The sequence below is a fragment of the Neovison vison genome, chromosome 1 (genome assembly GCF_020171115.1).
Source record: "Neovison vison isolate M4711 chromosome 1, ASM_NN_V1, whole genome shotgun sequence".
Taxonomy (NCBI): Eukaryota; Metazoa; Chordata; class Mammalia; order Carnivora; family Mustelidae; genus Neogale; species Neogale vison.
The window spans coordinates 232,312,727-232,329,198 of record NC_058091.1 but is presented as its reverse complement, the minus strand read 5'-3'; the positions used below and the strand labels follow the sequence as shown (position 1 = coordinate 232,329,198).

At 42.4% G+C, this 16,472-nt stretch overlaps 1 protein-coding gene across 10 annotated transcripts in view; it reads right to left on the bottom strand.

Moving 5' to 3' along the window:
• The window catches only part of JAKMIP2 (janus kinase and microtubule interacting protein 2), a 167,138-nt gene that overhangs the window by 62,915 nt on the left and 87,751 nt on the right, over nt 1-16,472 (bottom strand). For 9 of the 10 annotated variants that reach the window (XM_044224903.1, XM_044224936.1, XM_044224897.1 and 6 more), the window contains one exon: nt 6,573-6,847. In XM_044224903.1, coding sequence (XP_044080838.1) covers nt 6,573-6,701 — 129 coding nt within the window. In that variant the 5' untranslated portion in view covers nt 6,702-6,847. Of the gene's footprint in view, nt 1-2,303; nt 2,413-6,572; nt 6,848-16,472 lie in introns of those variants that run through there. The other variant, XM_044224954.1, reaches the window with a different exon arrangement.

Below are 16,472 nucleotides of genomic sequence, written 5' to 3'. Positions count from 1 at the left end.
GCGCAGCTTGGGGCTCTTGAGGGGCTCGACCTCACAACCCTGAGATCATGACCTGAGCCAAAACCAAGAGTTGGGTTCAACCAACTGAGTCACCCAGGTACCTCCTTCCTGTTAATTCTGAAACCTCTGGCAAACTGTTCTCCTCCCCAGCCTCCATTTTCTTGTGTTAACTGGGATTGGGGGTCTCGTTCTCATATGGTGAGGGCTGACTTAGATAATGTATTAAAGGTCCTTCGGAAAGACTGGAACACCTGGGAGACTAATAATTATTAATATATGGTTAAATTGTATAGTATTAAGTTTGATGAATATTGTTGATGCCATATTGCTATTATTATATAATGCAATGCTGTATTAATATCAACGACATAAATATAAGAACCCATATTATCAGGATAAGACTAACATGACTATTACTATATTATTAAGACCATAATAACTGTTCTCCTAACAGAAACCTTGAAAACAAAGGTAAAATTGGGTCTCCTGGAGATATCTTGAGTTCCCTGGCATTGGTGGCATCTAATTTTAACTTGGAAAAGACTCAGATTATGTGTATACAGGAGTGGGGTGTGGGATAGGACAGAGTAAGGGGATGAGCAGTGAACAGGCTTTGAAAGATACAGATTGCAAATTCCTTCTCCCCTGGAGGTTTTATGGAAGAAAAAAGTCACCAGGAAAATTTAATCCTCCTGGGGAGACCTTACACTGTGTCAGAAGGAGAAACATTCTGACTACTACCCCACCCTGGCCTCACATGGTATTTTCCTTTCTAGTCTGGCCTTTGAAAGCCAGTGTAAATTCTGCCGAGATAACGATGGTCATGTCTGAGCTTTAATGTGACCTTAGAAATCTAGGATGAAAAACTGGATGGCCTGATCCAAGGTGAGGAAGGCAAGACAAGCTAACATGAGTTTGGGTGTGGATTATCTGCACTGGATGTTCCAGGATATCTAAACTCACAGTAGGCAGGCAGGGAGGCTCATGGGCACTTAGTAACTTGCAGTCAGAAGATAAAAAGCTGCCCTATAGAAGTTTGTTTATAAGGAAAATTTTATACAACCCGTAGAGGTACAAAGGCTTCTATTTTTTCATTTCTTACTTTTAGACACAAGGCTTCCTGAACAAAAAACTAAAGGCACATAAAAGAAGAAACGCTGCATCCCAAATTGGGGCGCTGAGCATGGAGGCTTTGGAGCAGTCATTTGAGGAAAAGGGTTGGCTGATTCTCTGGGAGTTCTAGAGGAGTTCAGATACTCAGCATTACCCAGGTCATTTGGGAATTTCCATTTTAGCTCCTCTACTACTCCCTGTGTCATCGGGAGCACATCAGTTAAACCATTCGAACTCATTTTCTTTCTCCCTGAAACTGGAATAGTAATCACACCTTGCTTTCCTCCCAGAAAATGAAAAAATAGAAGCCTTTGTACCTACAATGAAGGCTGTCTCTGAGGGAAAGGAGGGAGCCCTTGGGAATAGGTGGGTGGGTTCCACATCTCACAGCAATCCCTAGTGAGCTCACACAACCCTGGGCTGCAGATCATGGCCTCACGCTGTCGACAGGAGAGAGAGAGGAAAACACTAAAGTCTAATGGCTCAGAGAGCCGGTCAAAAAAAAAAAAAAAAAAAAGACAGACCTGGGTGGAAATCTTTTCTTTGCGTGAGCCTGGAGTTTTCCATCTAAATAAATACTGTAACTGTATTTCTGCCATGGGGTTGTTGGGAAGTTTTTAAAAGGGAACATGAAAATGTATTGCATAAGCAGTATCGAGCATTTCCAGCATGCCAGGCAGCATTCAAAGCGCGGAAGACGCCTTCCTTAGGGGATCCCTTAAGAAGACATGGTCTCTTACGGATAACAAGCTTACATATTACTGGAGAAAGGCGGGGGGGTGGTTAGGCTGTGGGCAATGCATAAGCAAAAGAACAAAATCACTTCAGGCAGTACAAAGTTCTATGCTGAAGATGGAGCAGGGTGATGTGATAGAGTAAATGGATGTCAGAGCGTTACTTGGACCAGGCGGTCAGAGTGGGGCTGACACCTGCGGGTCCTAAGTGCTATCTCAGTGCAGGAAGAGACAGAGCACACGGCTGCCTTCCCTGACCAATCCCTACCATTTTGGAGGGACCATAGCAACTCTCTGCTGCCCACAATCCATTCATTTTAGAGATGGGAAAATGCAGGCTCGGAAATGACAAGGACACATGGCACAGAGGCCCCACTGTGTGTTCTTTCCTCTCCACCCCATGGTTCCATCTCCTTGGGCGTTGTACTTGAAGTTCAGTCAGAATGACCTGCTTACCTGCTTATTACTATCGGTGCTTGGAAAATCTTTCAGACAAATTTCTATTCATTAGATGTTGATTATGTCTAGTCTTTTTGTTTCATTTCCCTCCAGTGGAAATGCAGACCTATGAGAGAAGGATTCAGGTATGTTCATACCCCCACCCCCAACACTTCGTTTCTTTCTTTGAAATTTGGTTAACAGTGGAGAGTAAACTTCTGATAGTCTCTCTCCCTTTGCCTAATGCTTCCAGTTTTTTCAAGATCTTCACATTTTTAAAGAGCACAGGAAGTACAAGACATGGAAACAACCTAAGTCCATCAGTGGATGAATGGATAAAGAAAAAGTGTACATATTATATACATATACAGGCTATATAATATATATATATGATACATACACAGACATACACAATGGAATATCATTAAGCCATTAAAAAGGACATCCTGCCATTAGCAACAACAGAGATGGACCTTGAGAGTATTTTCTAGGTGAAATAAGTCAGAGACAGATAAACAAATACCATGTGATCTCACTTACATGCAGAATCTAAAAAACTTGAACCTACAAATACAGAGAAGAGATGGGTGGTTAACAGAGACAGAGGGGGGGTGTAGGAGTATGAGAAATGGGTGAAGGGGATCAAAAGGGAAAAATTCCTAGTTATAAGATGAGTAAGTTCTGGGGATGTAATGTACAGCATGGTGACTACAGTTAACAATACTGTATTGTATTTTTGAAAGTTGTGGAGATCTTACAAGGAAAAAATTTTACAACTGTGAGATGATGAATGTTGAATAAACTTACTGTTGTAATCATTTTCTAATACATGCATATGTCAAATCATTACACTGTATACCTAAAATGAATATTATGTATATCAATGATATCTCAGTAAAACTAGGGAAAATATATCACAAAAAGGAAAACAAGAATGTAAACTCTAGAGGAGAGGCAAAGGGAGTGGAAGAAGTGGAAGAACCAGCTCTGCCACCTCCTAACATGTGACTCTGGGTGAATTATTTAACTTCACTGAATCTGTTTCCTCATCTGTAAAATGGGAATAACAATGCCCACTTATGATTAAATCATAATACTTTAAAAGAAGATTTTATTATTTATTTGAGAGAGAGAGAATGAATGGGAGAAGGGGAAGAGGGGAGAGATAGGGACAAGCAGTCTCTGCTGTGAGCACGGATCCCACCATAGGGCTTGATCCCACGACTGAGATCAGGACCGGAGATGAAACCAAGAATTGGATGCTTAAACAACTGAGCCATCCAGGTGCCCCTTGACTCATAATACTTAACATGCTTGACACAAACTAGCCACTCAAGACCAACACACACACATATACATTCTTATGAAGGAGATACTGCTATTTTCCCATTTGATGGACCAGGAAAGGAAAACACTGAGGGATTTTTATAACCTGCTCAGGGTCACTCAGGTGGTACATGAAAGAGGTGTGATTATGTCAGGATTGAATATGCTTATTACAGTGTGTGATAGATAGTAAACATTCAATAAAGTGCAGCTATTTTTGTAATCACTTTAAAGCATTTATGACTCTGCTCTGTCGGCAGTGTGTCCTATAAATGTCAAGGGGTGATGTATCTTTCTGGAAAAATGACTAATGCTCCACCATTTCAAAGGTTTCCACTCTTTAGCGCATTTCCCAATAGCTGAACTGTCGTTTTATCATCATAGCTTAGGAGCCAAAGTGAGAATATGAATTCACATCTTGGAATTCTTTAAATTCTCTCTCTTAAAACCTGGACTTTTGGAAACACAATCATTTTTATTTTAATAAAACTGCTTTATAACTTGCTTGCCCTCTAAATTCCCTTTGCTCTTTGGGGAAGGCTGCTGACAGGCAGTGGGGTTTTGTTTTAGTCCCTGTGCTGGGATTGTAATTAACTGCCACGGAGAGGGAGATGGGGGGTGGGGTGAAGACAGCAGAGAGAAGGCTAAAGACAGTGCTTTTATGCGTGAGGCTGACTTTCCCGGCTCTTGTCAGTGGAAGGGGAGATTACGCTTGATCTGCTGACTTAGAGACTAGGCCTTGGATAAACAGGGAGCCCTGTCCATGCTCAAGAGTCACCCCTTTTAAAAGTGTTGAATGTGTGGAAAATTGGCAGTGTAGGGTCTGCAGGACCTCTGCCTTTCTGAAACCTCTTGAGTTTGCTCTCTTTAAATCATCATCAGTTTATAGTTACCAGTCTCCAGACTGACAGGCTTCTCCCTATGAATGTGGTTTGTCATCCTGTCATTACTACAATTAAAGAAGTCTGCCTCCCTTGAAATGTTATGTTGCCCCAGGGAAAGTTAAAACCAATGAAATGTTTTTAGACCATGATACCTGGATGGAATCTTAAGAGTGCTGTGTTTGCCAACGCGAAGGCAAAGAACCACCTCTGTGGGGACTGCCTGGACCGTCTACTAGAATTACAAGTCCTGGCTCTCAATGTGCCTGCTTTAGCAAAACCACAGATTGTGGGCCCAAAGGTCTCAATTTTTAATAAGTTCCCCCAGGTTATTCTAATGCACAGTGAGGTTTGAGCGATAGAGATATGGAGAAAAAGATTCAGTCATCTGAATCACAAATCGAGATACTGAGACACTTAAATTTGTCCCTGAGGAGGGATAAACACAATGCCCTGGTCTTCTGACTCTCAAACAAATGTTTTTATTTTGTTTTGTTCTGTTTGTCTGCTTTTATGATATCAAATTCCTTTTAGCTTCATGGTAAAAGACTTCCTCCATAAATTTTACACTGAGGTCTGGTTATCCAAGGTTTTTAAGGCTTAGCTGAGACAGGAGGCAAAGGGTTCTGGCAGATCCAAGCTTTATTATTGCTGAACCCAGGAGAAATAGATTTTTAGGAAAATAAATGATTAGGATTTAATAGTAATGTCAAGGAAGAAGAGACAGATTAAAAAAATGATAGGATATCAGTTTTTGATCGATAGCTTGATCAGGAACATTTATTTTTGTTACTATACAAAGAGTTATCTAAATAGGGCAACTTTGTGCTGACACGGCCGTCTCTGGTTTGCAGGGAGCAGAAATGTCTTACGTGTGTCAGATATTTGAAAATGCTTTCCTATTCATGATCCCTATTTGATATCCACATCACTCTGGAGAAGTAAGTGTTAGCATATCCAACTATGAGATGAGATTCAGAGAAGTAAAGAAACTTCCCCAAGCCTAATTAGTAACTGATTCACATGCAGAGCATATTAGAAAATTTTGCTACAAATAACTGTTTAGGAATTTACCATGTGCCAGGAATCTCTCTGAGCACTTGATAGGAATTTTCTCATTTAATCATCACAACGGCTTTTTACACTTCTCTAATTTGACCCTCATCACAGTAACAAGTTACTGATGAAGAAGCTAAGGTATAAGGAAATGAATCACTTTTCATTCATTCCTCTACTCATTCAACAAACCCGTGATAAGCTTCTCAGTTCTAGACATTTATTTAAGCTGTAGGGATACAGAGGTCTGGTAAGACTCTGCTTTCATGGAGATGACACTGGACAATAGAAATAAGCACTAAACAAGGAAATGGATAAATACATAAATCACTATGAAATAATCAAAATAGACTGTGGGAGTAACTGGACATGGCAAGTATTATGCCTTGGACACTGGGGCAGATGAAAGGTACTGGAGCGGACACCTGGAAAAGGTATACGGCTGCCTGGGGAAAGGGGGTAAAGCCCCTAAATGTGATCAGCCTAACTTTTAATCCAGCGAAGAGGATGGAACAGAGTCATCTGGGGGCGAGGAGGGGGAAGCAGTGGGAGAGGAGTCAAAGAGAAGTGGAAGAAACATCCTGTAATAGTAGGGAAAATCCTTTGACTTTGAGAAAGGTAGAGAACCACGGACGGTTTTAAGCAGGGCAGTGACCTGAAGTGATGTACTTTAGAAAGCTTGGTCTGTACCAAAGTGGGGAGATCCCATTCAGGGCGCAGTGGAACTTGGCCAGGGTCATACAAGTGATGGGCAGGTAGTGGGGTTGCAGGTAGTCTCAATGTTTAGATCTGGTTTTCTGAGCCAGGCTTCCTAAGGAGGCAGACATCAGTCTTACCAACCTGCTATCCTCACCTTCTATGAATCCTGTGCTCAAGGCCCTCCTGCCACACACAAGAGAATCTCCATAAGGACAGCGGTTGTTGCTCTCCCCAGCAACCGGCAGAGGAGCCACTGGGGCAGGGCAGCTGGCAGAGCTGGGCCAGAGCCCTTCTCAGGGCTGTGACCCTACGTGGCCTCACTCACCTTGGACTTCTCTTGATGCAGCTCTATCTGGATATCTGTGAGCTTGGTCCTGAGATCTTCATTGGCAGCTTGAAGGGCGACGATGAGCGCTTCGGGCTTCTCGCCCTTATTTCGCCCTTTCTTAGACATTGTTCCTTTCTGAAGGGAGTCTTGTTTATGAATGCCTTTCAAACAGGTGCTGCCATGTTACTGCTTTGTATCGTGGGTGCGATGTTTTCAGCATCTACTGCGTGGTGCTCCTTGGTAAGGTCTCCTCAGGTGCTGCCCTAGAAGCGCTGGGAAGAGGCAGAGACGGTGATTATGGCTGTGGCAGGGACCTCTGCTAAGGGCCAGGCAGGGTCTCTCAGCCTGAAGTACTTGTATAATCCTGCTCCTGAGGGCTCCTGCCCCCAGATCCTCTCATCCACTTGGCACATGAATTTAGAGCCATCTTTCAAAAGATGTGGTCTGGTCCTATCAATGCCTGCTCAAAATCCTCCAAAGACCTATAAGTATTTGAATATATTTTTCACATCTCAGAGTGCATTTTAGGTCTAAACCTGCCTATTCCCCTAGCTTATCTCCTCTATTTCACTCACTTACTCTCCAGCCCTAGCTAAGTCAGTTAAGCGTGTGACTCTTGATTTCCACTCAGGTCATGATCTCAGAGTTGTAAGGTTGAGCCCCACCGCCACATCAGGTTCCATGCCCAGTGTGGAGATTCTATTTCTCCCTCTCCTTTCAGTTCTCTTTCTAAAAGGAAAAACAAAACAAAACAAAACAAAACCAAAAAACAAAACCTTTACTTATTTATTTATTTTTTAAGTAGGCTTCATGCTCAGTGTGGAGCCCAATGTGGGTGTTGAACTCATGGCCTGAGATCAAGACCAGAGCTGAGATCAAGAGTTGGTGGCTTACCTGACTAAGCCACCAAGGCACCCCGGAAATGCTCTTTCATTTTGTGATTCTTGCTCCCTTCCCATAAAGACTTTCCCCACCCTGTTCATTCCTCTCCATGCTCTGCCCAGCCTCCTCACGAGAGTTCCCTTGTGTCCTCATTCCCACACCCTCAGACACATACATGTTAGTTTGGCTAACTTTTATGACCTTTCAGGTCTCAGCTTCCATATCAGTTCCTCCTGAAAGAACCTCTAGATTATTACATGTCCTCATTACTTAATGGTGGTCACACCTCCATGAGTCTGTAAACTTTGTGAGGGCAGGAATACATTATTCCTATTTATAACTTGCTTCTCAGACTCCATCTTAAGATCTGCAATATACCAGGTACTTAGCTGGTATTTGTGAAAGGAAGTCAACTATGTGATGACTACGTGTTGCCCTATAGAAAGTCCACAGTTTAAGAAAATCCCATATACAAAGAGCTAGAATCATACAATGGATAAACTACGGTGGGGGGGGATTAATTGTACTGCATTAACTGAGTGACTCATTTACTCATTCAGTCAATATTGTTAGAGTTCTGTCTTTATGCTGTGGGAGGTACACTATGTTGAAATTGAAAATAAGAGTCCCGAGACCAAATAATAATAATAATAATAATAAAACCTTTATTCTCTATCTACCTATCTTCATCGTTATCATTATCATCACCATCACCTATCTGATAACTGCCTTTAAAAAAATAAACACTACTTGTTTCAGAGTAGACAAGGACTCCTCCCTCCAATGTGGTGACTAAGGAATCTCCTTGAAGACGGTGGCATTGCCTGGAACTTGAGGAGTAGGATGTTAACAGATGTAGAAACAGATGAGGCATCCTGAGTGGACGAAATGCAGGTGCCGAGATACAGGGAAAACACACACACACACAGAGCAAGTATTTTGTGGGGAAAGAGGCGGCCTGATCAATTAACCCAGAATATAGTTGATGGGCACTAATGCTGGAAAGGTTGCCTGGAAATGACAGATTGAGGAAGACCTGGAACACGAACCTTAAGATTTTGGAATCCCCCCCAACCCCCGCAAGCAGTCGGTAAGTTGCTAAAGTTCTTGGCAGGTGGATACCCTAACAGGGAAATGCTTTGGTATGGTTATTCTGGTGGCAGAGTGGGGAGAAACTGGGGACACGGAAACTGCACAGAAGGCTACTGAACTTGCCAAGGTGAAAGATGATACAGCCTTAAACAGAACAGTACCAACAAGAGAAAAAAAAAAAAAAAAGAGGGATGTGTCTTAATTTACAAATTCTTAAATGTGGGGCGCCTGGGTCCCTCAGTGGGTTAAGCCTCTGCTTTCGGCTCAGGTCATGATCTCAGGGTCCCAGCTTCGAGTCCCGCATCAGGCTCTCTGCTCAGCGGGGACCCTGCTTCCTCCTCTCTCTCTGCCTGCCTCTCTGCCTACTTGTGATCTCTCTGTCAGATAAATAAATAAAATCTTAAAAAAAAAAAAACCCAAATTCTTAAATGCTTCACAGGAACGAGGAGGTCAGAAAAATATGGATACTAAACTGTTAAGGTCAATGTGAAAAACATGACAAGATCCTAGAGAAAGTTTCTCACACAACCTTTTAGAAAATTGGGTACTGTGTACAGGGAAGTGCTTCAGTCCAAAACTAAGGGGAATTCCTACTGGTCACCCATATGCTCCAGCAGCTGCTGTTTTCTCAAGCCCCCTGGTATTCAGCCTGGAGGACCATGCTGGGATCCTGGGCTTTGTGCCATCCCCACATGAGCACCGGGGCCATGCCCTTTGCAGTGTGACCCTAGGGGAAGGGATAGGAAGAGGTTAGGAGGTAAGGAGAACCAGTCTGTCTCCAGAAGTCATGGAACTGTCCACCATATTCTACCTAAGCTGGATGTTGGAGTCATTCTTCACACATATTTTACAAATGTTACCAGATTACTGAAGTACATAGCTAGGAGATGTCGAAGGGGCTACCATTCTTTGTTTCTAGAACTGAAATGAATTAACAAGGATTTATCAGATTTTTATGACCAATACCACTAGGCACAAAGATAAATGAGACAGTGTTTAATTTCAAGCAGGTGCTAGGGGAGTGAACTCACATGTTTTTGTTTAACAGGTTTCTCTTCCTCTTGCTGATCTCTAAATGTTGCTGGTCCCCTGGGCTCCCCAAAGCCCACCTAGAGGGTTATGACTCCCCATTTTATATCCATAGACCCAACCATTCCCCAAACCGCGATTCAAATATTCAACATCTTGCTTACCAAATCTATTTGGATATCTGACTGGTGTATCAAACATAACCTAACACGAACGTCTTTATTACTAGGCTGTCATAGCCTCATTTTCTCCAGGTTTTCCCATATCAGTAAATGCACCATCATGGGCCCAGTTGTTCCAGATCTAAGCTTAGAAGCCCTCCTTTCAGGGCGCCTGGGTGGCTCAGTGGGTTAAGCCTCTGCCTTCGGCTCAGGTCATGATCTCAGGGTCCTGGGATGGAGCCCCACATAGGGTTCTCTGCTCAACAGGGAGCCTGCTTCCCCCTCTCTGCCTGCCTCTCTGCCTGCTTGTGATCTCTCTCTCTCTCTCTGTCAAATAAATAAATAAAATCTTAAAAAAAAAAGGGGGGGGGGGAAGAAGCCCGCCTTTCTTATTTCCATCATTCCTCTTCTCTAGTCCACTAGGGGTCCTGTTTGTTTTTCCTATAAAATATAATTCCCAGGGTGCTTGGGTGGCTCAGTGGGTTAAAGCCTCTGCCTTCGGCTCTGGTCATGATCCCAGGGTCCCAGGATCGAGCCCCACATGGGGTCTCTGCTCAGCGGGGAGCCTGCTTCCTCCTCTCTCTGCCTGCCTCTCTGCCTACTTGTGGTCTCTGTCTGTCAAATAAATAAATAAATAAAATCTTTTAAAAAATACATAATTCTCTTTGGTCAACTTCTCTCAACCAACTACGGTGCTTTCAGAACATAGAGAAAGGAGGAATTTGAGAAAAACTTCAGTCACTTCATAGCTTTATGGTCTTCCTGGATGAAGAAAGGGCTTTTCTGATTAGAGATACTGGAACGGCAGAGAGAGAGAGACTGAGAAGTACTGGAAGTCACAAATTTGCCAGATGCATTTAGAGAAGGTTGGTAACAGGGAGAAGACAAACTGGATTAGATTGCATGGGTCCCTGCGTGACTGATAGTTAGATTTCACTGATAATGGTTAGATTTCATTATGTAGAAAGGAAGCATTTGGACATAAGTGTAATGACAAGAGCTCAGAGTGACTGCTTTGAGCTTGACATTGGACTAAGCACACTTGACATACTGCCCTCATTTCATGCTCCCTAAAAATAGGGGGGAACGAGTCACAGAAAGATGAAGTAACTTGCCTAAAATGACAGGTCATAGTCAGTGAGGCCTTCATGCCAGACTGGGATCCAGGCTGTGATGCCCAGGTTTGCACTGTCCCACGTTTGCATTTCAGAGAGGTAGCTTAGGCAATGTGATGGATGGTGAGTTCCCAGGGAGAGTCATATATCCCAGGGAGAATATGGTAGACAGAAAGCGGGAAATCAGGCTTCCTCATTAGTCCAGGTGGGCAGAATACAACACTGAAGCTACCCATGGCCAGAGGGATGAAAAAGAAAGTGGCAACTCTGACACATGGAGACTTTGACTGAATCATGTCTTCCTTTTAAACATTATTACTGGCTTGAACATTCTTCTCTGCCATGGTAAATAATGAGTACCAGCTTTCTTGCTGGTATTGCTTGTGGCAAAAACATACAGTGCCATAGTCATAGTTTACATTTTAATCTGTAATCCTTTCTCCAAAAATATAATACTATGTGCCTGACTTCATGTATTTTTTTGTCTGGGAATTATTTTTAACTTAGTCACATAAGGGCTAGGGAAAAGAAGAGGGTTAAAAAACTAGAAACATGTTCAAGACAGAAAAAAAAAAATCACAGAAAGTTACTGATAGCGTCAGCTCATGGATACCGTAAGGTGAGCATCCATTCATAAGGATGATCCTTACACATCCTCCTGGTGAAGGCGAACTTTGAGAAGCCTTTTCTGGCAATCTCACAATTCTCATGTAGAATTTTACTACCGTGCTTCTGTCACCCTGTGCTGCTTTCCCCCTCCAACCCTTTTGGACAGCTTTACTGAGATAGAATTCACATATAAAATTTGCCCTTTAAAAAAAAAGTGTATTAATTCAGTAGAGTTAGCATATTCTCACTATTGTACAATTGTCACCGAAATAAATTTCAGAACTTCTTATCACCCCAAAAACAGACCCTATACCTGTTAGCAGTCATTCCCTATTCCTCACCAAACTCTCACAGCCCTAGGCAACCACTAATCTATTTTTGGTCTCTATGGATTTGTCTATCTTGGACATTTTTTATCAAATGGAATCATACAATATGTGACTGACTTTCTTTCACTGTAGCAGAATAATGGTCAAGATTCATTCATATTATAGCATATACAGATATTTCATTTCTTTTCACTGCTGCATAATATTCCATTGTATGGCTAAAACTGCATTTCATTTATCCAGCCATCGCCTGAAGGACAAGTGTGCTGCCTCTGCTTAAGTGGCCTGAGGTGAGCCTTCCAAAGAAGCTACCAGCCAGAAGACCTCTACAAGACAAAAAGTCTGACTGTGCATTCATGAACCTGACACAGCAAAACAAATGCTTTCCTTTTTTTTTTTTTTTTAAGAGAGAGAGAGAGAGAACATAAAGGAGAGCACAAACATATCACTCCAAGCAGATGGAATGTTTCTGGACCACCCCAGGAGCCTGTGCAATGACAATGTCTGACCCAGCAGGTGATCTGGATTCAGGAGGAATAGAAGCCTTGTTCACTGAAGGGCCAATCCTCTTAAAGGTATCAGATAATTAAGAGATAACCTCTCAGGAATCCTTGCATTTTAAAACATGGATCACTGTTTGAGAGTAAACCTTAATATAGAAGTGGATTATTGGGGGTGCCTGGGTAGCTCAGTGGGTTAAAGCCTCTGCCTTCGGCTCGGGTCAGGATCCCAGGGTCCTGGGATTGAGCCCCGCATCGGGCTCTCTGCTCTGCGGGGAGCCTGCTTCCTCCTCTCTCTCTCTCTCTCTGCCTGCCTCTCTGCCTACTTGTGATCTCTGTCTGTCAAATAAATAAAATATTAAAAAAAAAGAAGTGGATTATTGATGCAAGAATTATAGTCATCATTCATTCATTCACTCATTCAAACATTTAGAAGAAATATAAAGTAGTGTTTGGGAGTAGATCTTACCAAATCTTTGGTATGGTTTGCTAAAATCTCCTGGTAAGTTTTAGCAATTCTAGAGCTCCATCTCTTTAGATTTTGATGTAGTAGTTGCCAGGTGATTCTGATGCCAGACCATTTTTGAGAATTTCTGGTAAGGAGAATGGGCTATGGGTCAGACACCTTTGAATTTAAGTTCCACCTCTCTGTTTAACAGAAGTGGATCATGGATAAATTTCTAGTTATCTAGGACTCAATATACCTCATCTCTGAAATGGGGTTGAGGGGAAGGGGGCTATAATATAGGACTATGACATTGGACAATTAAATGAAAAAGTGTGATAGTCTCATAAAGTTCATGACAAACATTTACCACTTACTGAGTGCTCTCTTTGTACTAATGGCTAAGGTGGAGGAAACAAAATCGCCTATAATAGAAGCGCTGTCCTCAACATCCTTAAATTGAGTAAGAATGATGGACAATATGCAAAAAATAATAATTCAAGAGCCACATTTAAGTAAGGCCTCAAATATGAACAAAGCTATTCTTATTCTTGGTTCTCTACGGACTCATTTAGGCACCAACACAAAACCCGAGAGAGGGAGACCACACAATTCTTTGTCAGATGTATGGATACATATTTGGACGAGAATGTGGCCACCATTTATTGAGCACTGTTCTTGGCTTTTCATAGATGTTAAAAAACCTAAGCATCATTCCTATCCTCCAGTGGCTTCCAGCCTATAAAAGGAGACAGGTGTTTATAAAGAAAGAACAAGTTCTAGAAAGCCATGACTGATATAGTTGGTAAATGCTGGGTAGTGCCTTACTTTGGATTAAGGAGGACAAACACTTATTAGAGAACATGTCATGTGAGCTGAGCCTGAATGAGGCTGAGTATCTTACTGGGTTCTTCCTCTGTGCCAGGCACTCTGCTAAGGTACACTAACGTTAGGTACTAACTCATTTAACTGTTCCAATTCGCCCTTTCAGATATTTACTCTTATTATTTCTTAGACAGATAACTGAGGATAAGAGAGGTTAGTTAACTTGAAAAAGTTACACAGTTAAGAAATGGCAGAGCTGCAACTCAAAGACACATCTGTCAGCAGTCTCCAAAGCTGCTGCTAGTGTTTTTTGTTTTGTTTTGTTTTTTAAGAGAGAAAGAGCATGCACATGCATGGGCCTTGGGGAGGTATAGAGGGAGAGGGAGAAAGAGAATACCAAGCAGGCTCCACGCCCAGCAAGAGCTGACACCCCGCTGGATCTCACAATCCTAAGATCATGACCCAAGCAGAAATCAAGTAGGACACCCCCACCCAAAGCTTCTTAACACATTAACACTTGCTTGAAAGACAGGAAGGGTTCAGCTCTGGTTGTAAGTAGGCTAAAGAGTTGGCAAAGGTGTGCAAATACCCGATGGGGGCTTACAAAATAGAATGGTAGAACGTAGCGGTTAAAAGACTGGACTCTGAAATCAGAAAAACTGGCTTTGAATGAACCTTCCTAGCTGTATATTCTTAAGAAATTAGTTAAACTCTCCAAGCTTCTGTTTCTTTATTATAATATGGGGAAAGGGATATATTTACTGCACTGAGCTCTTGCAAGGAATAAATGAGCTAAAATGTGTCGAATGATTAGCAAATTATTATCACCATCATTACCATGATTATTATTTTTCTATTTTTCTAACTATCCATGAAAAGCCAGCTTAGGTTTTAAGAGAAGAAGAAACACATTTATCACCTGTTCATGTTAAAAAGACAGGCCAGGAAAAGCACAGAGATCCCCGGGAAGTCTAATGGAATTCATGGTTATGCTTTTCAGGGACTTGCGTTGACAGGATCAGTATGCCCAGGAGTCTTGGCTTTGTCGCTGGTTTTGCCCTAAGCTATAAGTTGGATAAAGTCATTATTAATCTTGGAGTTTCCAATAAGGCTGTTGCCTTGGAGTCATGATTTGCAAAGCAACTGTAATACAAAAGGGCTAAAGTTCATATGTGTGAAGCTAAAAGCTTCACCACCGCTCTGTGATTAATATTTGGGTATGTCCACTCTACCAAAGCCTTGGGAGTTTGTTCGGCCATTCCCCCTTTTTTTCTAAAGAGGATGGCTTGAGTCAAATGTTTTAATGTTTAAAATGAATGAATTAAACTGCTTGCTTGATTCCTGGTGACCTGGCCGAGATACATCAGCACTCCTTAAACCTTTCTCTATTCAAGCAAAAAGTCTCACTACGCATTCATGAATCAGACACAGCAATTTGATATAAAAGACAGGAGGCTGCTGTTTAAGCCAGTCCAACCCTGGAGTCCTAGTTTCCCTATATAAAGGGAATGTGGTGGTGTGGCTACAGAGTCAAAGACTTTTCCCATTAAATATCTGTTAGAAGAAAAGGAATCTGAACGGCTGACATTCAGCATGGTGGTGATAATGCATGTTCAGGATTGTGGGGTACCAGGCGTACATGTCTCCTTATGTTTGTTTTTCTCTCTCTTTCCTTGTCGTGCCCTCTTTATCACCTAATAATAGTAGCAATTATTATTATAAATTATTTAAAGCTAACATGTTAAGGGACACCTGGGTGGCTCAGTTGGTTAAGCCGATCCCTTTGGCTCAGGTCATGATCCCAGGGTGCTGGGATCAACCCGCAAGCCTGGAACCCTGCTCAGCAGAGAGTCTGCTTGTCCCTCCATCTCCCTGTACCCGTCTGTCCTCTCTCACTCTCAAAACAAAAAACAAAAACAAAAAAAACCCCAAACTTATTACTCCCAATGAATGTGGTTTTCTTTTTGATCTCAGGTTTAAAACTTCACATCAGAAATGTACTTCATAACATGTAGAATAAAAGAGTGCTCTCAGCACACATATAAGAGACATCTAACCTCTTTAAGAGGGCTTCTGAGGAAACTTGGTAGAAGTGATGTCAAATCTGGGATCCAAAGCAAAGAGGATTCATCCAGAACTGTTCCAGCCCGCAAACCCTTGGCTCTGCTCATGCATGCCTTTCCCTTTTTCAACATCCTGGTGAACTCCATTCCATGCATCCTTTTTTTTTTAAAAAATATTTATTTATCTGTGGGGGGAGGGGCAGAGGAAGAGGGAGACAGAGTCTCAAGCATACTTTGGGCTGAGCACAAAGCCTGGCAAGGGGCTCCATCTCATGACCAAGGGATCACAACTTGAGCGGAAACCAAAAGTTGGTGGCTTAACTGACTGCACCACCCCCCATACCTCCTTCCAAACATCCTTTAGGGCCCAGGACTGATGGAATCAGTTATTCCCTCATCTGGGTTTCCATTTTCACTTTGAAGATACTTTATTAAAGTATTCAGCACTCATTCCTCAATTCATTTTCATCAATTGACATAAAATGATGAAACATCTTGAGCAGGGGATGTCTGTGGTAAACTTAAGAGACAGTCCTTTTTCTTCCCAGAGGAGGAATCAGCAGTTTGTACAGTGTGACAGTTGCATATATGATAGTAGATAGGAATCACAGGCGTCTTGGTGGGTCAGGAAGGACTGCTTAGGGAAAGTATAAAAAAAAAAAAAAAAAAAAAAAGATGTGCCAGCAAAGGATTGGAGGTGGAAATAAGAACGTCCCCAGTTGGGACACCGGGTGGCTCAGTGGGTTAAGCCTCTGCCTTCGGCTCGGGTCATGATCCCAGAGTCCTGGGATCGAGCCCCGAATCCGGCTCTCTGCTCCGTGGGGAGCCTGCTTCCTCCTCTCTCTCT